The sequence below is a fragment of the Blennius ocellaris genome, assembly GCF_963422515.1.
Source record: "Blennius ocellaris genome assembly, chromosome: 21".
In the NCBI taxonomy this organism is placed as follows: Eukaryota; Metazoa; Chordata; class Actinopteri; order Blenniiformes; family Blenniidae; genus Blennius; species Blennius ocellaris.
This window is the reverse complement of record NC_137670.1, coordinates 8,550,950-8,575,071: the sequence shown is the minus strand read 5'-3', so window position 1 is coordinate 8,575,071 and position 24,122 is coordinate 8,550,950. Positions and strand designations below refer to the sequence as shown.

The 24,122-nt window shown below is 40.9% G+C and overlaps 1 protein-coding gene across 1 annotated transcript in view; it reads left to right on the top strand.

Annotated features, from left to right (window-relative positions):
* cacna1g (calcium channel, voltage-dependent, T type, alpha 1G subunit) overlaps positions 1-24,122 on the top strand; it is a 107,508-nt gene that overhangs the window by 39,254 nt on the left and 44,132 nt on the right. The window contains exons 14-19 of the mRNA XM_080517362.1: positions 3,327-3,450; positions 8,422-8,490; positions 12,566-12,750; positions 21,898-22,024; positions 23,701-23,826; positions 23,919-24,008. Coding sequence (XP_080373488.1) covers positions 3,327-3,450; positions 8,422-8,490; positions 12,566-12,750; positions 21,898-22,024; positions 23,701-23,826; positions 23,919-24,008 — 721 coding nt within the window. The remainder of the gene's footprint in view (positions 1-3,326; positions 3,451-8,421; positions 8,491-12,565; positions 12,751-21,897; positions 22,025-23,700; positions 23,827-23,918; positions 24,009-24,122) is intronic.

Genomic DNA, 24,122 nt, shown 5'->3' with positions numbered 1-24,122 from the left:
CAAAGTTTCGGGCTATTTTTTGAATGTCATTTAATTTAATTGAAAGGCAGCCAATATCTCAATCAGTGGGGGTATTTTATCTGTTTGTCATTATAAAAGGTGCAGTCAACCTGAGCGTTAGCCCTTTTCAAAGTGCTGGATGGTTTCTCTCTTTGCTGGCCCGACTACATCATTTGGAACAAAGGTTAATAGCAAAAGCTCCCTATAGTTACTGTCAGAGTATTAAGAAAACTGAAGGCGCACAGCTCAAACGGGACTTCAGCCAGCTTTCAGTCGCAGCAGGCTGCGGGGTCTGCTCGTTGCCGAGAGTGACACCGAGGACACAGACTCTGCGTGGCGCCTATTCTGGCCTCGAACTGCCACAGATGCCGGCCCATGCTCACAATCACATCAAGAGACAGCCGCTCGGTGGGGGTTCCCCGGGGCTCCGGCGGATTTCACACGGACCTGACTTCACCTCAACCTGCCTTTTGTGCTTTCTGATGTTAGTGCTGCTTCTGCGGGGGGGGGGGGGGGGGGTTATTAAAATGTTTTAATGAACCACAGAGTGGGCCGACATACCGCGATGCGATCGACAGGATTAAACGTGTTTGCCACAAGAAAGATCCGAGTAAGGAACTCCGTGTGCCAACAATTGTAGTCAAGAAACTGCAGGTTGATCCCTCGTATTGAAATTATACGTTTCTATCTTGGCTGGTAGTGGAAAGAGTCACTTTAAGACTCATTCAACACACTCCCTGAGTTTAGGTTTTTTTTTCTGATGTTGGAGTTCCTTTAAGGTTCAGTAAGAGTCACAGTCTGCACTGCCTTTGGGAGGAAAATACAAATATAAGGATAATTTGGTGAGTCTTGTGATGTCCTGTAGTACCAAAGCATGATGTGGCAAGTTGCTTTAACATCTTGTCTGTCCCCAGCCTGACATAAATATGAAAAACAGATCAGCTGCTGCTGGCAGGTGGATTGGATTTTCTGACACATATCTGAGAAACAAAGATGTCTTACATTTTTCCCAACACTATAATTTTCATGTAAATAGTAATTAGTAACTTCCTCAATAAAATAAATAAAGTAAGTGACAACATATAAGCATTCATGTAAGGTCACATTTACTTGAAAACATATAGTTATTGTGTTTTTGTTTAAGGAAAGTTTTGTATTTACCGGCCAGATTTGGAGAATGACTTTACAATGAGACAACAGAAAGACTGAAAACAATGTCGTTTTCATGTTGGGTCATGTTTTTGCGCCATCGTTCGTTTTTGTTATGAAACCACATGATATAAACCTTAACAGTGGCGGGAATAAAGACAATGGTATGGACGGATAACGAAGTTTGACCGCTATTACAGTGACTCAACTAGAAAATCTGGACTCGGAGTCATGACATTCTGGAGGCCGCCATTGTTATTGTCCATCGACTCAAACATGTGCAGAAGAGCTATCTACAAACGCCGCGTTGCTCATGTGCAGTTGCAGCATTTTTGAAAAGTTGTGTTTTCGTCAATTTCCACAGGGAGCCTTTTAAAAATGTTCTCCTTGGGAGCCGTCTTTAAGAGAAAATGCATTTTTAGTTACTCCAGGCACCATTATAATGTACACCAACTGCCAAAAATAACAAAACTTTTCTGTGTTCACTTTAACAGTGGTTTGGATGCATGGTAGAAAAGCTGAACTAATTGGCTGACGATACATTTATTTGTCCATTGGAAGTCACTGATTGCACAAGTGTTGAAATTCAATTGTCGTTGATTATGAAGACAAATATTTAAAATGTATTTGGAGACATATTGTTTCTCTGTGCCCATAGCTAAGTACATACTTTTATATATATTAATGTGACCTCTGTTCAAAACGTCCAGTGTGTGTACGTTTTTTGTGACATTTTGAAAGCTGAGAACAAACTACAATCAATATTGAAGTCAATTGTGTCAGCTGTCATTTTGAATCAGCTGAAGTTTTGAGATTTGAAAGGTCAGTAAATATCATCAGACGGGGGAGAAACCTCAAAACACCTGTCAAAAACTTTTTCATTGAGATGTCAGAGAGTTTTTTTTCCGTTCCATATTTTTGACAGGATGCTTGCGCTGACATTTTTCCCATGAGTTGTGTTTTCTTTTGTGAGTGTGTGTGTGACTGTGTGTACTTGTTTCATGGGACCATTTGATCTTGACATCAAGGTTTCCGTCCAGACTTCAGACCTTCAAACCTCATGTGGTAGAGTGTCTGAAACCAGAGTGTCCTTCTGCTCAGCGGCTCTCTACAATGTATGAACAAGCATGGGCAAATAAACAATACCAATTCAACAAGTGTTGACAGAATAATATTCATATTGACAAATATAACTAAAAATCCAGATTTGAGCCTCTTTGTATTGGCCCCAATGCTGTACACTTACACTGATATGAGCCCTCAAAGCTGATGCACAGTGTAATCTCTTATGCTGCTATATATAATAGGCATTCCCCTTCTTTTCTCTCTTTTTTCTGTGTTGTCAGGACCTGAAAGCCTGTAAACTTTTTCATGTCAAGTAATGAAAGTCAGGCGTATTTAATGACTTCTAAATCGACGGTGGTTTTATTGAAGAGTTAGTTAGACAAGCACTCTCAAATTGACCAAGTTTGGGTTGTACTTGTAAAGTGTCCTTGTGCAGAATGTGATATTTTTGGAGTTTTTATAGAAAGTCCCCCCCCCCTCCCATTTCATGCCACTTTTATTGTACTCCCACTTTGCTGGAGATTGGCTTGAAATGTGGTTCAACATAGGGAGAGCTGGGAAAAGATTAACCTTTGCTGCAAATCATATTACAAAAATTTGAAGTTTGCTAAAATAAGCTTGAATTTACTATATTCAATGGGTTTGACTCAATTGAACAAGTGCTATTTGTCTGTCGCATACATCCAGGGGGAGGGGTTTCAGGCATGTGGCACCTTAGGAATGAATGATAAAACTTTGATTTCAGTAGTTGGCCATTGTTTTAAATTAAATGCTGTTCGTTGGTGTTGGTTTGTGCAAATGGTACTAATATGCCAGCTATGCAACCCATGGTGTGTTTTTTAACTGTTTCCATGGAGACAGAGACGGAGCGTTTTCAAAATATTTCAGTTCTTCCAAGCATCATTGTCATTTAAACAGACACCCAAAAGGCCCTGTCTGCACGACAATTTCATGTAACTTCATCATTTTTGGGCAATCCTCCATATGACATGATGTTTTAAAAGCGTCGCTTTGGGAACGCGCTTCGAAGGGAAAACATTTGAAAACGCCGCCTCATGTGCCTTCTCAGGTCTCCCTGTAATGAAAATGCATGTTTTCGTTTTCTCCATCAGGTTTCGGAGCATTTGCAATAAGATCATCAACCACAAGATGTTCGACCACATTGTGTTGATCATCATCTTCCTCAACTGCATCACTATCGCGATGGAGAGGCCTCGCATTGATCCCAGCAGTGCTGTAAGTTTACAAAAGAGACATATATAGTGTTTATTGTGCAGCCATCCTAAACAGAAGGCGTCAAGAACAAATGTGATATATAATATGTAGATCTATGCACAACAGCCAACATCAAATTAGCTTCTTCAGGTTTCAGACTTTCCTATTGGGGAGTCTACATATTGGTGACATTTTTTGACCTAGTTTAGCAGCATGGCTTTGTTGAAGGTTGCAGGTTCAATTCTCATCCAAAATTCCCTTTTACCAATGCACTAACACCAGTACACCAGAAGGGACAGTAATATTCACTGAATATCAAAGTTGATGTTTTCTTTGTAATTCCATGGGCTTGACTTTACCTTCTGCCCTTTTTTGTCCGTGAGATGTTTGACACTTGACTACTATTGATGGACTGAAAATGTGAAATTGGAACTTAATGGATCGGGTTGTATGGAAATGCATTACATACTACAAGGCCAGAATTGAATTTCATATTATGAAACTGAACTTTTATTACTTTCACAAACTGTGAAAATGAGGAGAGGGGATTGCTTGTGATTGCTTGTACATTTTATTAAGGAGTGAAAACAGCGTGAAGTAAATTTTAACATTTGTTTGAAATAGGAACAATACATGCTCCGAGGTATGGATGGTACTGCCATGAAAGAATGGCACAAACTGAACATTTGGACAAGAATTTACCCACATCTGGAGTGAGAACTCTGTAAATCAAAAAGGACCAGAGGAAGACCAACTCAAAGAAAGGCATAATACAGCATATGGCCATGTAGATCATTGAGATGTGTGCGTTATAAGCCTTGAACAAACTCTGTATGAGCTCCGTCTAAAACATCCAGACAAGGTAGACATAAAGGAAGTACCCGTCGGCAGCAACGGCCTCGATGGCTGCTCAAACAAACACGGACTCTGGGACACAACCGAGTCACTCCCTCTGCAGAGCAATGAAGCAGAAAGTTGTGTTAGCAGGGAAGCCCTCGTGTTTGACTGTGAGCCAGTAGCTGTGGGTAATGTGTGCCATACCCCTGCTATCTGCTGCACTGCATCGACACCCTCACCTCCTCTGCTTAATGCACCATTCCCTGGCATGATGCCTCACAGCAGCACAAACACGTCTGTCTGTATCCTCTTCCTTCTTCCAGATCCAGCAGCCTCTTGTCCGCTCCATGCGTAGACACAATAATTATCCCAGTTTGAGATTATTATTTTTTTTCTTTCCCCTCTCTCCTATTCTTTTTGTATTAACATGCGTATTCCACGGACAGGCCTAATTGCGGATGGTTGTCGCCGGAACGTTCTGTTCTGCAATCGGAGCATGGATGAAATGTAATTGTAATTGATTCTATTATCTCTGCGCTGTTTTACTTGGCTAATGTCCAGGAAAGGAGGGGCTTAATAATTAGAGGCTGTACGTGGTGTGCATGTCTCAGAATTGATTTCTCACCTCTGCACACACGTATCGAGTCCTGATGCATGCTACGAGTCTGCTCGATGGTAAACGCCGGCCCACTTACTAGTCTAATATTAGGCTTTGTTTACAATGTTATTTCAACTGAAAACACATCATTTTTGTGGTTTTGTTTCAGAAAAGTTTCAAATGTATTCATCAACATTTTAAAAACGATGTCCATTTCCAAGGAAATGGGTGAAATGCAAAAAATTATGCCGTTAGCAATGACTTGATACCATTGTCTGTTTTGGGAATAGAACCACACACAGACACTGTAAACATGAACATGACAAAGTTAGATTGTTACTACAGTGACTCAACTATAAAACGACTAAACGGACAATATGAACCGGGAGTCATAAGACTTGATGCCAGCATTGTTGTTGTTGTCCATTCTACTTGCGCATGTTCAGAAGAACTACGTACAGTAGCAGCAAGTGGGAATGGTTTTAAAAAGTTGCATTCTCCCCTGTTCACATGGCAACGGAGTCTGTGCAATTGTGAATAGTTCCACCTTTCATTGATTCCCACTTTGCTCTGTATATAACAACCAGTTGAATTCCTCATCCCTCGGCAACTCTATTACCCACCTCTGCAACGAGCTGACAAAACACACACTTTAAATAGAGACATAGTCATTGTCACGGATATAAAGCGTTTCAGTCATAACATTTTAGTGTGGAATGTGGGCTGAATAATTAGTTTATTGTCCTGGAAGTTATGTCAGGCACTTTGAATTTGGCTGGCCGTTGCCTGGCTGTTTTGGTTTGGTTTGCTGGACGTTGCCTGGATACCGCCGCCCTTTAGCTCGGTGGAAATGATAGAGGATGATTATACCACCTATTATGATTTATTACTTGTAATTGAGCCCGGGGACAGTGCATCACCGTCTAAAGCTCCAAATTGAATTATAGCAGCATCGGGAGTGTAAAGTATGGTCGATCTTGTGTTTCCCGCGACAAGATCAAAAGACAACGCCACACCCGGGGTGCCGATGAGAGTCTGCAAGAGGTGTGGGTTGACTCTGTTTTCTGTCAAGGAAGACACAGACACCCCTCAAGTATCCCGGAAATCCCACAGGAGTGGTATGCCATGTAAATCACTGACTGGACGTGTTTAGTGCCGGGTTTAGTTGTTTTCACAGGAGTGCAACTGAGCAAAGTGCCTCTCGGTTTAAGTCATCGCTCTGGCCTCCGGTGTAGCGTTCAGAGTTACTTCAAACCAGGCCAGACTCTTCGGGATGATTTGCTTGCGGTTCTACCCCGAGTCGTGGTCAGGTTGGGAAGATGCCAACAAAACCCCCACCATCGCGAGAGCTGAGGAATGAGCGGCAGCGGGGAAATGTTTTTTACTTTCGGAGAGAGAGGGTCTGGATTCTTGTCACAAACTGTTAGAAACTGTTTTTCTTTTAGCCTTCAGCTAAAAATATACAAGAGCGTTTAAGAAAAGCAGCCACAGCACACAAAAAGAGAAATTTGCTTTGGCCAATAAAATGCCGTCATCACTTAAGACACTGGCTGGAAGAGAACCACTTTGACAAATTCTTTCATTGATTCTCTTTATTTCTCAGTTTCAGGGTGATTTGTTATTTTTGCATTTAACTCAATCAAGTATATATATGAAGAAAATCAAACTACACTTGGTATTTTCCTGATGGAAAGACATAATTACAGCTATATTTCTACCACCCGAGGGAAAGAGCTGAGCTAATTCTCAGTTATGTATCATTACATTTTTGATAACAGTTACTCTGAATTTATCTCAAATCTACCTTTTTATGAAATAAGAAATGAAAACTGAAAGAAACGAAAAATTTCTCTGATACTTTCTTGCTAAACTTGATTCATGCATACAGTGCAAAGTCTGCTCACAATTTGTTTTATTTGTCCTTCAATCTAATTACACACTAACATGTTTATGAGAACAACTTGTCCATTTTGCAAGCTAGTTGTAAAAGCAAACACTACAACATGAATCTCTAATGCAAAACATGTAATAATAAAATTTCCCAGATTTTTCTTGTCCATAACTTTGCATATTTTGACACTTAGAAAGCCAAATATTTAGATTTTTATTTTTATTTTTTTACATGAATACCAGCATCTTTTTCAGTGTATCTAAACATATATCATTTCCATCGATGTTTTCATCAAACGCAAAAGTTTTGTAGTATGAAAATGCATAAATGGATCGGGCAACGGGAACGGCTGCTGGCATTTATAAACCGTCTTTAACAGTACTCTTCCCAGTGATGTCACGCCCGACATTCCCAGAGACTTTGCAAAAATCGCCGTAGGACTGTCATCTCTGTTTATATATACAGTAAGAGTGTGTGTGCGTGTGTTTCTCGGAACATGTGCAATGGCAGTCACGGGCCGTGGGAACGGCCGCCTCATACACACTCGCAGAGACATTGGGCGGCGAGGCAGGGTCGCGTCTCCTCAGACGGTGGGGAAGGAGGGTAAATAAGCAGTCGGTGAAGTGTTCTTATTCTTGCTAAGCTGCTTATTTTGTTTCCTCCGGTTCTTGTTTAGCTCAGAAAACAGGCTCCCGAACTGTCCTGTGTGTGTACACACACACACACACACGCACACACACAGAGCTGTGACGCCTCGGGCGGAAAGGGGGGGTGGATCGCAGTGAAGCAAATGACGGAGGTCCAACAGGCTGGATTTGATGCTTCTGCGTTGCATCATGAAATTATGGGGCTTGTTTTCAAAACTGAAGAAAATCCAAAGGGTTTCATGCCAGAAACCCCAATTTGAAGCTTTTTGATTTTGATTCCCTAAAACAGTAATTCACTACCGACGATCCCGGACCCTCATGATGGAGGCTTTGGAGATGACACGGAGGGTCTTAGGCTTTTATTTGAGTTTATCAAGATTAGATTTGAACATGCTTAAGATAACTAAAATTAGACTCTCCATAGACTTTAAGCACACCTTGGAGAGTCATATCTGGCTTCAGTGTAATATTTTGGCACATCAGATGTTGGTTGGGTGGTCTGCAGCCTTTCTAAGAGGATTACTTTGTGATTCGGTTACTGATTCCTGGTTCAGAGTGGTAGACTCAGAACAAAATGCTTCACTTGTTCATGTTTTCAATTTGATCTGTTTGAGTGTCCTATAAAGGCTTAATATCATTCAGTATACTTTTGTTCAGCTTTAGTTCACCCCCATAGGAAATCATAAAGTGTTATGTTGGAGCTTTTTTCATACCAGTGCAACAGGAAAATACAATTTTAAAGCCTTAATAGCAAATTATCTGCCTCGTTTAAATACTTCATGCAGTACTAATAAAGAGCAAACTTTTATAATTGCCTGCCAGCAATCATTAGAGAGTGCAATAGGATGTGTTTGTACAACATGTTTTCACATAGTGTATGAGTAACTCATACATAATTCAGCTCTACTTTGCATCCGTTTGGAAGCAGACAACAAACTCAAGGATGCTTTTTAAATGAAAATTGTATTTTAACTCACGTAGTCTCTTTTCTGTTTTTTTTTTTTTATTTGGTCTTACAGGAGCGGATCTTTCTGACTTTGTCCAACTACATCTTCACAGCGATCTTCGTGACTGAGATGACCGTCAAGGTGAGAAAATGTCCACAGGCTGCCGATTCAAATGTCAGTTTAAAGGTCAGTTTCGTATTTTCTATCAGTCTGATGGATATGGGTCAGTTGGCCGCAACAACATTTGCAGAAGCAGAGGGTGTTTACAGTGACCTCGAGTGGCTGCACAGCATGTGACAGCAGCAGTGCATTTTGCACGTTTTTGGTCCTGTTTACACAACATTTTCAAGTGAAAACAGAAAACTTACATTGCATTGTTGCATTGTTGTATAAATGAGGCCTTCTGGAACATTATTTTTGCTCCACGTCCTTTTCAGGGCTCCGTATGCATGTAAACATTCCTCTTCGAAAGTAGTCTGCATCTGTCGTCATGCTTCTTGTTCATCTCAGCACATTTGTTACAGTTTGTCATTTTACAACAACAAGAACAAAGAAGTGAGACTAAGATGTACAGATTATTGAGCATCTTCCTGTACAAACTGTAATCTAATTACCAGCACATATGTGCTCGTTTCATGGTTACATTTTAATCAAAAAAACTTAAAAAGGTTGCGTACTTCTGAATCTGTTGAATCACTGAACATTAGTGTGAATTATTTCTTTTTATGAAGAAAATCTAAAAGTCAGAAGTTCAGGCTCCTCTCTTGTGATTAATACTTGATTTCCTCCGAGTACAACAAATATACGCTGAAGGGGTTTGTTTGTGTTAATGGATAAGAAAAAAATTGAGGGAAAGATTTCCTGCAATTTGAATATGCAAATTGAAAAAGTTATCTGAAAAATGATCCTGCACATTTGCCTATTAGGATAATATTGGCTGCGGCTCTATTTATGTGTCACTTTTACTGCTGTGTTGTGCCAACTAATTGACAATATTTATATTGCTGTGAATTGAAAAACTTCTGAATCAAAAGGATTTGTCATTCATTGGACAAACCTGTTCAGAAGTAAAAGGAGATTAAAAACAAAACGTGGAACCCTGTCCTCTCTGATCACCCTAGGAGCAGGTGTAGCAAGGATTCACAGGCTTGTTTTAAGGCACCATTAACATGACCGTTGTTGTGTGAACAGACACCCAAAACAACACAAAAGTTTTGCATTTTTCTTGAAAATGTTGCGTAAACGAGGCTTAAGACTGAAGTGGATGGACCTCGCATGAATTCCCAGAAGACAAACAAGTTAAAAGCTTCAATCTGGCGTCCTGGTGTTTTGATAATGGGTTGCTGAATACTACTAAGTCACCCATAAGAAAATGTACTTTGTCATGCAATCCTTCATGAAGTCATCCTGAACGTCTGTTTTCCTTCACTCACCTGACATCCGTTCTTGTGCTGCAGAATATTTGGCAGGTCATGACTTTCCTGAAAAAAAAAAAAAATCCGGCTGCCTATTGTCAAACAAGCTATTTGTCTCACTGCTCGTTTGTCAAGATGCTCTCAATGCAAAAAAACATAAAATGAAAAATCAGCATGAGAATGGCGAACCCAAACCAGACACCGCTCAGCTCCAAAGCCGAAGAAAAAAATAAAGTCTACCTGATACCCACCAGCCCGAAGCCCCCTCTCGTCCCCGACATCCAGAAAGAAAGCAGAGCATTACAACAAGAGAATCAGATGAGGGGACGTTTCATAATGCTCAGAAGACTCTCTTAACCGTTTCCAAAGGGGCCCCAGCACCAAGTAGAGGTCTGTGCTGATATGGGACTGAAGGCAGAGGGTACGGAGGTTCACCACTGTCACTCATTCAAAGCCTCTGCTTATGAACATAGCGCCTCTCCACTCACACACACACACACACACGCACGCACGCACGCACACACATCCGTTGTGAATACCCAAGGAATTCTTTGTGTACAGTGCAGCAACACACCAGTGATGACACTAAACATCAAGAAGAAGGGAAAGTTTCTGACAACAAGTTCTAATGCCACTGCGACAGTGTGTTATTTGTAATGAATTACTTGCTGAAACAAAGAGACCCACAGTGGTCCAGGGTCAAGGGTTTTGATCAGTGTCCTACAGTGGCGACCTGTGGGACCTCTGATCCCAATTCCTCTTCTCTACATTCTAAGTCGCCAATTTCCTTTTAAAGACAAACCCAATCCATTCATCTTCTGGACCATTTTATCTAAATAAGAATCGTTGGAGAGCGAAAGTCAACCATGAAGCTAAAGCAATGTCAAATACTGTAGTTGCACAATAACAGACACGGTGTCAAGTAATCCTATTGACAAGCTTGTTTTTGCATCGGTGAATGAAGTTTTGTTGATGTCGAAGAAATATTCACGGTGCAGTCAGTACCTCTTTCTTTAATGAACCTCAAAATCTTTTCTTGAAACAATTAAATCAATCGTAGAGTTCTTGTAGTGGGATTCGGCTTTGTTTCTTACCAGGGCATCATTTCCTTGTGGGTTTGAAGAGTGTGGCACGTTCGAGGAGGAGGCCACCTGGTACTACTCTGACTAAAGGGACTATGGCGTTTCTTGTGATTCACTCATGTAACATTAACAGCATCAGAGAATCTCTTTATTTCTTTCTTTATTTTTACAACAGGTTTCCTGACTCATTGTTGTAAGACTGATTATTCTGATTAAGTGTAAGAATAAATGTCAAGTCTCACAGAAGTTCTTTGTTTTGCTAAATTCTGCCAAATATTTATTATCTGGAGAGATAAAAGGTTGTTTCATTTAACTTTTCGTATCCCAAAGGAACTGACTCAGCTAGGAAATGTTTATTCAGGTGGAGGATTTTCAAAAAGAGCCCGGGGCTAAAGGCATAATTCACCCAAACAGGAGCTAAAATTAGCAATTGGCAATTTATGAGCACAAAAACAAGAAACAGATTTATGTATCCGGACGAACTAACGTTTTTCTTCCGATTTGTGACCCTGGACTTAAATCCTACCTTCACAAAGTTTACCCCACCAACTGTTTAACGTGGTATATTGGTTCCGATCAGAATTATGATAGATTTTTAGCCACAATTAATGATCCTCTGCAGTCATTATTTAAATGTTTATGGAGTTGTTGAGTGTATTCCCCTGTTATTAAATAAAGGGAGATCAGCTACTTGCAAAAATCTCAAAATAGACAATAAAAGGTCATTTAATTACTAAATAATGTGCATAATTTGATTACCTCTTTAGTATTTCTTCTTTAGTATGTCTTCCAACACTGTTGCAGGCGTAGAGCACTTGTGATTTGACGCCAGCATCGTGAAAAGCAACTGGTGACATAAGAAAGTTGGTGGTTAAATCGTGCAAATTAAAAGTAACTTTCTGAATCCTCTGTTAATACCTGAAATGAGTCAGGGACTTAAACATATGGCTATCCTTATTTTTTCATGAATTGTTTATTCTGAAAATGAGAATGCAGAATAGTACAAAAGGCTGCCATGTTGGTGAGGTGATGTCGGCTGGTCGTTGAAACTTAAAAACTTTTAACTACTTCTGCGTTTCATGCTATAAGATAATTGCCATTGTGGGCCTTTTCACATAATGCAGTAATTAAAAATATACCTTAAAATGCAAATTTTGACCTCCTGTTGTTTCAAACAACTGCAGTATAAAGTCTGTCTGTCCTTATATTTTGAGAAATCTCTTTGATGACTCTCTTTACATCTTATACATACAGAGCAGATGCTGTTATACACTGATTAGCATCAACTAATTTGGATTATCTTCTTCACTTCTCTGCTGTTGCTGTTGAAGGGAAAAAAAATGCTTGCTTCATTTAATAAGTATGTACTTCCTTCTCTGTTATGTTCCAGAAGGCAAATTGATTTACCGGCAGCAGAAATGATGAGTGGTACCTATAGAACTGGAAATGGGGCTTGGAAAGCATGCAGCTTTTATGATATCTTGCTGCTAAGTAAACAATCACTCTATGGAGTCAATAAAGCTGGGCATGTGGGATGTGAAGCATCTATTCTTAATAATACAGAAGTGGCTTAATATTGATGCTTTTTGTGTCTTTTTTTTCAGTCTACTACTTTTAAAGAGAGTCCTCTTAAGCAATATCCAGGCCGTGGGAGTTTGTGTACATGCTGCATCACTAATAAACACTGACACAACAATCCCTTGTGTCTCCTTTTTCCAGATTGTGGCTTTGGGCTGGTGCTTTGGGGACAAATCCTACCTGAGGAGCAGCTGGAACATCCTGGATGGGATGCTGGTGATGATATCCGTCATTGACATCTTGGTCTCGCTGATATCCAACTCCGGGACAAAGATCCTGGGCATGCTACGAGTGCTGAGGCTGCTGAGGACTCTGAGGCCACTCCGGTGAGTGGCTTCACCCCCCCCCCCCCCCCCCCCCCCCCCCCCCCAGCCCCACCCACCCAATGCATAGTGCTGTATTATTGTAGTGTTGTTGTGACGCATTAGCTGAGCTGTCAGCACTGTGTCAGTCAGACTAATGACTGATTCACTCATTATTGTTGACATGGTTTGAGGACAGGACTCGAGTGCACAACTCAGAGGCAGAGTATGTTTGGGGCTTTATTTGTGTTTGGAAGCGAACAGGATTCAACATACTAAAGTACAAACAAGGATTTCACGAGAGGATTTATCAAGAAATGAGTGAATGAGGTCAAAACAGAAGACACTAAGCATGACGAGACATTGGAAAGTGGACCAACTTACACACTGTAACTGACATGAGAGCAGACAGGACGTATACAGAGCACGATGACATGCATGTCAGTACTACCAGTAGGACACCTAGGGGGCGTGACAAGATGTGATCCGAAACAAGAAGACCAGCAGCGACAAGAAGAAATAAGAACCTCAACATTAGAAAACATAGCTAGTCTTGACTTAACTTGGATTTGATCATTAAAATATAACACAAATAGGACTAAAATCCACAATTGGAAAAACAATATGAAATAAAACAGGACTTTTATAATTTGATGAATATGACATCATCAACTATTCCTGACAATATTTAGCTCAAGTTTCATTCTTCCACTCAGATGGAGAAGGATGATGTATAATCCTAATATATTAAGAGAAAAGTTGACATCATCAAACAGCTCTTAAAGGCAAGCCAACATTAACTCAAAGTCGAAGATGCTAATCGAAGGTATTGTGCAAAAAACGCTAAATGTTAGGCTTCATTTATATGACAGCATTTCAAGTGAAAGCACATTGTTGTCTTCATGTCTTCGTGTTCGCTTTGGCTAACACTGAAGCGAGGACTTATTCAATGGGACAAACACAGAGAGACACAACTCTTATACAGTTTTTTTTTCTCTTCAATAAAAATCATGAGGAAGCTTCATTAATTGCAACTGGAATACTAATCTCATAGTAATTAGCACATTACCCCCAAAAAAGAGTGTTATTGAAGTAATGTGTTACTTCATAATGCATCATTTACAAAACTGGGCACAAATATACAGTCTGTGGATGTTTGGTTTAGGGTTTGGAACAAACTGGGCTCTCTCTCTCTCTCTCTCGCTCGCTCTCGCTCTCTCTCTCTCTCTCGCTCTCGCTCTCTCTCACCATTCACATGTGCCACTTTTTGAAAGTTTGGGGGAAATGTGTGTATGTTTGTGTTTTTGTGTTGAGGCATTTTTTTTTTCAGATTGCATTCATACACAAGTTGCACACAATTGCACAGGCTTGTTTATTTGAGTGGAAATAAAGCGGAAATCACCAATTTGGAGGCTGTTTGTGGACTCGCATCTCAAACTATTTGTGCGTGCGAGAGACAAAACTGTCTTTTTGTGGTGTATAAATCATATTTAGTGTGTGTGTGTGTGTGCGTGTGCGTGTGTGTGTGTCTGTGTGTGTGTGCGAGGCTTCACGCTTGAATTGGCCAGCAGTCGTCTGCTCTCTATCTCTTCTCAAGAGGGGGAGTTCTCCATGCTTTGCCCCCGTCTTGAATATTTATTTCAATTCTCAAGAGGAGCAGAAAACAATACATCCTGCCAAATTTACCCACTGATCTCTGCTGGTCTCTTTCTTCTTGCGACTTTCACCTTTGACTTCAAAGTGAAATCGTCTGCAGAAGATCCTTTTGCTCCGACAGTGTGTGACTTTCTTCTCTGATTCGTACTATAAATGCTTCGTTTGCCTCTGCATGTTGGCAGGAAGTCAACATACCTTGTATTTGTGTATATTTTCATCATGTTGCAGCCCTCAGAATCAAGTTGGCTTGTGGCTGTTTTTTCATCATGTTAATAGTTGTCAGTAAATGAGTTTATTGAAGTGGTTTTGCTGAAACGCTCGCAATCGTCAATTAATATTTAGGAAGGGTTTTCATGGTTTGTCTGCAAAGATTCTCAACGCATTTGTTTTTCTTTATTGCTGGAGGTATTTTTGACAAATGTCCTGTTTAAGCAATAGTGTTTTCAAGTGTTTTTTCCGCGACAAAGGTCCTCAGAAAAACTGCACACGTAACTTTTTGCAAACACCTCCTAAGGTGGAACTTTTCCAAAACGCTTCGACTCCATCTGTGTTTAAACGGGGTGAAACACAACCCTTATGAAACACCGCTACTGCAGATTTGCACTCCGGATTTAGTAAATAGTTCTCATACACAACAAAAATGATTGCCTCCAGAGTGTCATGACTCCCAGTCCACATTCTCCTGCTCGTAACACAACATATGACCTCCTAACTTTGTTTCAGCATTGCTATGATGCTCCATTATTAAAAAAAAAAAAATGGTGTGCTTATTACTGTTAAGTGAAATGTTAATGTGACATTAAAGAATGAACTTACTGTCAAACAAGATGCTTCCCAATTAGATCTGCTGCAACTGTGACAAAGTGGATACTTGAGCGGAGTCCCTGGCTATCACCGTCTGAATCCTGTCTTTAAGTCAGTCCGCAAAGCACCCTGCCTTGTTTAATCCCCGGAGGGCAGCAAGGCTGCGGCTGTATTAATGTCGAGTAGGCGAGGTTTTAAAGTCAGATTAGAAAATATGAAGTAATTACAGGAGGAAATTGGACAAATTTCAAGTGGAGGGGAAAGATTCTCGGGAGCAAAGGGCAAGCATTTCACTCGGGAGCGACGTCCTCAGTTTGTGAGAGATGCAAAATGGCAGGGGGAGAAACAGGATTAGGAAGACAAGGCAGAGACTGAAGGATGGTGAAACAGAGGAGGATGGGAAAAGAAAGAGGAAGAGAAAGATCCGAGCCGGAGGAGCTCGCCTGTCTTCTCCGCTGAGGCTGCAACACGAGTTACGGGAAGGCAATCCGGTACAATCATTTTAAAGATGGTTATTAACTTTTAATCCAAGAGGAGAAGCGCAGCTTTTAAAGGCTTTAACATTTTAAGCTTTAACTTTACTGCTTTGGGTATATTGTACATCTCAATTTTAGTGCACTGCAGGTGCTTAAAACCTTGCCAAAGATAATTGGGTGCAGTCTACACTGAGTGGAATGTCTGCCTGGCAGACGACGACATTTATTTAATTTTTTTTAAGCTTGGGGTGGGTCCATTTGACAGGATTGCACAGGGGAGTTTTTTTGACTTAATCAGCAAGAATATGAGTTTGCTTATTTCAGTTAAATGCTGGAACTATCAAATAATGCATACAGTGAATGTGTAAGAGCTGAATTAGCCTTCATTTTATATCCGAAAGCACATAAACATGTTGGGATACTTCCCAGGATTTTGTCTTGAATTTAAAGTTTTGCTCACATGCTAAATATGGATGGACGGATGGATGGAGGGATGGAAAATGAACTCAGTTCTTTCACTTGGTACCTTAGAAAGTCAACTGAAAGAACAAAAGATGAAAAATGAGTCGTACCAACACTCGGAAACCAATCAAGAGAGGAGAGCAATGTTTTAGCAGATGAAAAAATGTCAGTGGTGGCACACTTTGCTTCCCTCTGCAAAGCTCCAGAAAGTTAGTATTAAACCTACCACCGGCCCGACACAGCTTTGTCACGCATAAAGCCTCCCAATTCAATTGTAGCAGAATCCCGCTTGCTGTCAGTGTTTGAATTAAATATGAGCTTGTCTGTGTTGTCCCCTCGGGCGGCGCGGTGCGCGTGGAGTTCACACAGGCTGCGTCGGAACTGCTGACGCCGATATGGGAATAGTAATCAATCACCAATCACTTGTGTGCTCGCAGGCTGAAATCCGTGGCAGCTCGTCATCCGGGCAATCGGGTTTTGAGCAGCAGATGTCTACACGTGTAACGCGTGTTATAGCAACAAGCGAGGAGATTATTCTCACGATGTGTGTATTTGTGTGACACAGTCTGTTGCTATTTGTTCCTCATTAGAGATATTAATGACGGTATTTCATCACACGGGGAAAAATGGGGTCTGTGTGGGTGCAGGAAAGAGTGTGTGGGTGACAAAATGATTCATTAGCTTTGTTTAGGGGGCAGTTGCACAAATACGAGCTTCTGCAGCCATTCATCAAAACCCACAACCTGAACCAAGGGTTGGCCTCAGGGAGGGCCCACGACTTACCACTCTGTGTCACCAAATGGCACTTTTATGTCAGCCAACTACCACCTACACGTCATCAACAGCCCTTCGACAACCCAGAAACCCCACTAGCTCGCTCTCTCTCTCTCTCCCCCCCAACTCAGCGTGTCTATTAATTATAGCTGCCACACACCCCACCGTGCCTTAGTGCTGGCGGTGTGATCTAAAGGGCTTTGGCCAACAGGTTCTTTTACCGATAAGCCTCCGCTGAGGCTGACCTCAGATCAATGCCTGAGCTCATGTATCTTTGGATTGTTTGTCTTTTCCATTTTTCACCACTTTTTTTTTTTTCAGTTATCGTTATCATTTCCAATGGCAACCTGTTTAATGTAGCATGTACTTACCAGAGCCACTAGGAGACTGTGCTAATGTTGGCGTCAAAATATGTAGAAGCATATTGCTGCCATGGCACAAACACATTGGCATTATGTCATGCAGTAGCACAGTATGATGTCGTAATTGACACACTAAAACCAGATACAAAGCGGTAATGCTTTTTAAAAGTTAATTCTAACCACTTTGATTGTCCCTGACATAACATCTTAATGTCGTAAGATAAGCTATTTAACAGTGCTTTTCCATTTTATAATGAAACTTTGATACGATGGTAGCAAATACTGCTAGTTTACAATAGCACATTTGTCATCAGTCTGAAATTTGCATTATAGTGAGCTCAGCAATTTTTTATTTAATTTTTTTTAACAAACTGAATCTTCCAATACAAAAATTTATTTATATCAGCACTTTTTTGTTTCAGAACAGTTGTGTTTTCCCACATTTCCATGCAGGCAGAGTTGGAGTGTTTCGGAAAAGTTCTACCTTGGGAGCCGATTTCAAAAAAAATAAAATTCTGTGACTCCAACGTCGTCGTCGTGTAAACAAACCCCCAAAACACAATGAGAGTTTTCTGTTTTTACTTGAAAATGTTGTGTTATGAAATCCTGCAATTTTTTTTTGTCACAAACAAACTGACTCATAGGACCAGCTTGTGGTGTAAAGTTGTATTAAAAGTCAGCAAATCATTATGTTTGGGGCTTTTGCATGCAAACCTCTGTAGATATTGCTGCAGTGTAATACATATACTTTGCACTTAAGTTCTGGCTGTTGATTGATCATTTGATATGTTGCTATTTTGTGTTTTTGCAAAATTCAATTACTCCTTACACCAATTATTTTATTTGGCTGCTGTTGTCTGCCTTTGTAGGACAGAGATGTAGGCTGGGGAATGGGAGCACACAAATACATTTATACAGCTAGGTAGAGCGAGAAACAAAGTTTATGAAAGAAAAAAAAAAAGCAAGCATATAGAAGTCACCTCATTTCCTATTCCCTCTGTGTTCCTGCAGCTCATCAGCCCATCCCTCCTCCCTGGATCCCCCCATCTCTATTGCTCTGCGTTGCTTAATTACACCCAGTGTTTCACTGTGGGAACACTCCTCCCACTTATTGCCCTACTTGTTTTTCTCCGTCCCTCGGCGTGAGGGATACGCCGGCGCCGCGTGCGTGCAGGTGTTGAGCATCGCCGTATGCTTCTCGTCGCTCTCTTTGTGCAGCACACAAAACAAGGACACGCTGGGAGGCGCAATGAATTTATGCATGGTGTTAGATTAAAAGAAGCGAGAGCAAACTTTTCCCACTGGCTTTCTCCATCCAGCCTCATGCTTGTCTTTATTTTCTGTTGTATGCAAATAAACAGTGCGGGACGAGAGCCCGTCGCAGTGTGCATCATCCATGTACGGCATCATCAGGGCCATATTGACTTCAAACAGGAGGCTCATCTCTTTCGTTCGCCACCCTATTAAGACTTTTCACTTCAGCACATTTGTCACAGCGTCAGCTGGAAAGGCGATCACCGCGGTGAGCGGTAAAAGGGTTTCCCCTTAGGTTTTCATATGCAAAGCACCTATAAGAAGAGACACTTTTTTTTTTTTTTTTTTTTACAATTGGCAGGCAGTTTGAGTACAGTGCATATAATGTTGTTCTGCCCTTCTCAAAAGTTTCCTAGCACACTGTATCTCATTTCTCTCATGCCGAGTCGGGATGTTTGATGTAGTTTCAGAATTCCTGACAATTTTCACGTTATTGTTAAACATTGTTTGGAATCATCTTGTCCGCTGCTTGTTAAAGTTTTTCAATTGAAAATATAGTTGTTGTTTTTACACACACACACACACACACACACACACACACACACACACACACACACACACATACATAGTTTACAATTGTTGCATTGCATGTTAAATAGCTGTAAGCTGACAAAGTTAATCATTAGGTCGGTAAAATTGTGTCTCCAAAGGATCGCAGCCTTACATTGGAGTTGACTGCCTCAGTGACTGGAGTTGAGCTAAATCCATTGGCCAAATCCAAGTTGCAGATTCAACATAGGACTAACAATCCCGTTCCATAAAACACTTCTATTAAGAAAATATCAACAGGAAACGAACACGCCTGAGTGCAACAGGCTTCTTGGCCCAGAACAGACAAGAATTGGAATTCTTTGTTTCGTGTTGCATTCATGGACATGACTGAGGGAATATTGTGTTCGTCTACCTGAGATTCACTTGAATTTGACCATTTTATCCCTTTAATTATTTATTTTTTTACAGAATGAGCATTATTCACCAATTTGTGCAGTGTTCATTCACACACTAACACGCCATTGTTTGATGGCCAGCGTGCAGCGGGTTCACTCACCAGCATGTGCTTCACTGTCTTGCTTAAGGACACTTCCACATACGGAAAGGGTGGGTTGGGGAATGGACTTGCTTCTCCACCTACTGAACTGCAGCCTTTGAAGGATTTTTGCACTTTATGTGCTGCACTGTGAGAGAGTCTGCTGGTTGGGAATGCTGTGTCAGCTGTTCTCTAGTACGTCGTCTGCTTTCTTTCTTTCATTGCTTTTGATTCTTCTTTGCTTTTTAGCTGATCCCTTCAGGGTTCACCACAGTGGATTATCTCCCTTCATCAGAAATCATTGGCCAACAGTAGTCCAATTTATATTTAGCATCCTGTTGGTCAACAGCACCTTCAACAATGAGTTTTATGCCAGATGCATTTCCTGGTACAACCCCATCTATCTGTACAGGCTTGGGACTGGCAGCAGTGTCCTTCCAATGGCTGTTTTCTCTTTAATCACCAAGGTATAATATCATAAGAAGTAGTGTATTAAATATAGTGTCATGGTTCGATTGATACATTTTATAAATCTTATGAATCTTAAAAGCCCAGAAAGAATAAACATGGCATGTGAAGTATGGAATTAATGAGCTTCTCTTTCATCTCCATCTTTGTTTTTGAATAAGTAGCAACTATATCCTCATAGTCTTGCTGTATATGAGTGCCTGAATGAGAGCGCTCAGATGCAGCACTTGAACACCAGTGCCCTCAAAAGGCCAGGAGCGGAATCACAACCCAACACATCTTTCAGAGGAGAATCAAAAGTAGTGCGATGAGCTGCAGACTGATGAGTGTGTCGCCTCGGGCACGGCGTCCTCTGATCAGGGCTATCGATCAGTGCAGTCTTGGTCAGGTTCGGATCCTCATTATCTCGTCTTCTCTTAATGTGCTATTGACTCTTCCTTCACTCAGCTGTCCACTCACGGGAAAACATACAGTGCAGGCAAACAGGGTTCGACAAAGGAGGGGCAGATCAACACCTCAGCCAGCTCTTTTTATACTCACCATTGTTCTTTCAGGGTGTTTATGGTCACATCGTATACATCACATAGTTCTTACTCCAAAACTGGGTTGGAAGTGTTTTCTGTTGCATGGGGATCAATGTGTTGTGTTGAGAAGTGCTGAGAAGTTTACCCCTCAGGAGAAGCGCAGCTGCAGCGTAGCGCCGGGTGCCATGCTGGCACTAATTAAACATCCTCATCAGTCCATTGGCTTAATCGGACGTGTCTGTTTGCTCAACTGCAGGACTGCTGGGATGCAGAAAGAGGTGCGAAAGAGCTCGTTTTCAAAGAGAAGCGAGAGGGAATGAAAGTTGATTCATTTCAAAGCCAGCAAGCAGTCTTTAGGTGAAAAAAGTCAAATGAGAGACAAAGATGGGAAATTTAAAGAGGGTAGGCCAGGAAAAACAAATGTGTGTGAATGTGTGAGGGCCTGGAGGCGTGTTGTGCAAGGGTGGTTGAGGAGGAGGTTGCGGCTTGGAACGCTTGCAGGCATCCCTCCTCCATCTGGTCGGAGCTGCGCAGTCAGTGTTTCCCCATGAACACACATACACACACAAAGCCTTGCTGCGCTCTCTTTGTGGGGGGGCTTCCCATACACACAATGCAATTCATAACCCATCACCCTTACATGATCTGAACTAAAAGGCTGTTCTAACCCTGATCTGAACTCCAGCCCTCCCAAATCAAACTCCCAAAGTTACATTGTGGACCCCTAATGGTATGTTGGTGGTAAGCCACAAAAGGAAATATGTTCTATTCACCACGAATAACATTGATGAATAAGCTTTATACACATAAATAAGACAATCATGATGGGAGATGATAAAACATAGAACCATCTACATAATTGTGCAGAGATATGAATACATATGTTGATCCATGTAGGTCATTTATTACATTTACCCGTGTCTTTGTCTTTAACCATGCGCTGCATATTTACCAAATTCTCTTCACTTACCTGCTCCACCCACCTTCCCCAAACGCCATCATCTTCCCGTACCCAATCTCTCTCTCATCTATAATCTTGACCATGTTCTTATTTTTTTCCCAACCTCAAAGATAATAGTTTTGTATGGAGGACTTAAACCCTGTGAACATGTATTACATGGAGAGGTCCCTGTCCCCAAAGAATCAGCATTTCAGAAAAGTTGTTTTTCCTTGTTAACAGGGAGACACGGTGACTCTCCTCACCGTTGTTGTGTAAATGAACACCCAGCAACACAACAAAAGAAAAGCAAAAAGAAGACACCACCCACACATTGCATTGACCCAGCTTTCATTCTGTGTTGTAGCGTGATCAGCCGAGCGCCGGGGCTGAAGCTGGTGGTGGAGACTCTGATGTCGTCGCTGAAGCCCATCGGCAACATCGTGGTCATCTGCTGTGCCTTCTTCATTATCTTCGGCATCTTGGGCGTCCAGGTGAGAGCAGGAGTTCAGGGAGAGGGTGTTGTGGATGGAAGTAATGGGAAACTGTGGGAAAAGAAAAAAAAAAATCTTGGTTTGACGTGTGGCACATGACCTTTCAAGCTTCTCTCTCTCTCTTTTGTCCTTCCTTGTTGACACATGGATCATGAAATGCTCGCAGAAAGTGTGTTATTCCCATATGGGATCCACATATTGTAAGTCATGCACCAGGGACACCGACACGCGCTCATCTGGTTGCAATAGAAATTTTATGGCTACTGGCCCATTGACCAATATATAGCAATGAGCTGTGTTTATCAGTCATCAGTATATTTATGTCCATAAACCATCTGTCATGAAGGAGTGTCAGGAAGAGTTAATGACCATGATGATACTTTCTAACTGTGACTGCAATAAGTACTTGGCTTTGGTACAATTCCTAGTTATGTCCTTCTCGAAGAAGTTCAGTTTCCAGTAGTTTGTTTCTTCAGTAAATTCAACTTTAATGTGAAATCAAAAATAGTTTCAAACCACAGTCACATGGTCCTACCCTGAGGTTACCAGAAAGATAGTGAAGCTGACAACAACATGTAGACCAAAATTTAGTTGAGTTGTCGGATAAGCATGACACAATCAATACTAAAAACCTGTTGCAATAATGAGGTTGAAAGAGGCTGCTGTGACCAGATGAAGACAATTCATTCAAGAATTATGGCAGTTACACAAAGCCAAATGGTATTCATCCACACTCAAATCATTTATAAAATAGATACAGGCCAGATTTAGGCTGTATGGACTTTTACCTGTTTGAGCTGATGAAGGACGGGATGATGCTTTATTTGCTGTAAGGTCACAGGTTCAGAAGGAAAGTCGAGAGTTTCTCCATACTTCATTTGATGCTTGTGTTCATGTAAAGACACTGTAAATAATAAGTTCAAGTTCAATAATAGATGTGTGTGTCTGGCTTGAATTTTGATCTGTTGATCAAAACTGTTTTTACTTTAACTATCCTTGGTTATCAAGTCATCCCTGCTAAATCTCTCTTAGAATAAGGCTGTATTTTAGTGTACCATACTGTATGTCACGTTATCAATTATTGTGCCGAAAGGAAACAATGTGGACTTGAGCAATTTTAACTTATAGGGGGAAAAAATAAATTTTGGATTACTATTAACTAATTAACACAAAGACAATCTCCAAAATACAATTTGTTTTTTGTACTACAAGCATATAAACAAGTATTTGTACAAGGTTCAAGGAAAGCTACCTTGAAAAGTTACTAACCTTCAGCAAGAATGCATTGAGTTTGGTTTTCAGTTATCTTTATAATCATTCCTATTATTCATAGTGATACTTTTCACCAAAAATAGCCTGATTATTACCTTTCTAAAATTTTAGGACATGGCCGGGCCATGTCCTGGGCGAGATAAATATTTCAACTTGTCTTTGATTTATTTGAGTAAAAACCCAAGGTGACGTTGGTGCCAATACAGTATGAATGATCATGAATAAATAAGCACATTCTCAATGTCAGAAGAACGTTTTGCAACTGGAGCCAAGGCAATTTCTTCTCAGGTCCGAACTCACTTGGACTGATTTTATATATTTTTGCCCCGAAGCCAAAAAAGCAAGCAGCATAATTTAGCGTAATGATTTCCTTTGAAGGTTCATGCACGTGTGTTTCTCCACAGCTTTTCAAAGGGAAGTTCTTCGTTTGTCAAGGAGAAGATGTGAGGAACGTCACCAACAAGTCGGACTGCTTGCAAGCGAGTTACAGATGGGTCAGGCACAAGTACAACTTTGACAACCTGGGACAGGTGAGACCTTTAGGAACTTCAGATTCTTGTTTGAACGAGCGATGCTTTCATTGAAGTGCTGGATTGGTTTATTTTTTCATTCTCTCTTACAGGCGTTGATGTCGCTCTTTGTTCTGGCATCAAAAGATGGCTGGGTGGACATTATGTACGATGGACTTGATGCTGTAGGAGTTGATCAACAGGTAAATACATTCAATAACACTTACAAAAGGTTTGCTCATATTATGAAAAGTCACAGAGAGATCAGTCACAAATTAAAATGCCTCATAATGAAGACAACCCTGTTTTATCCTTTT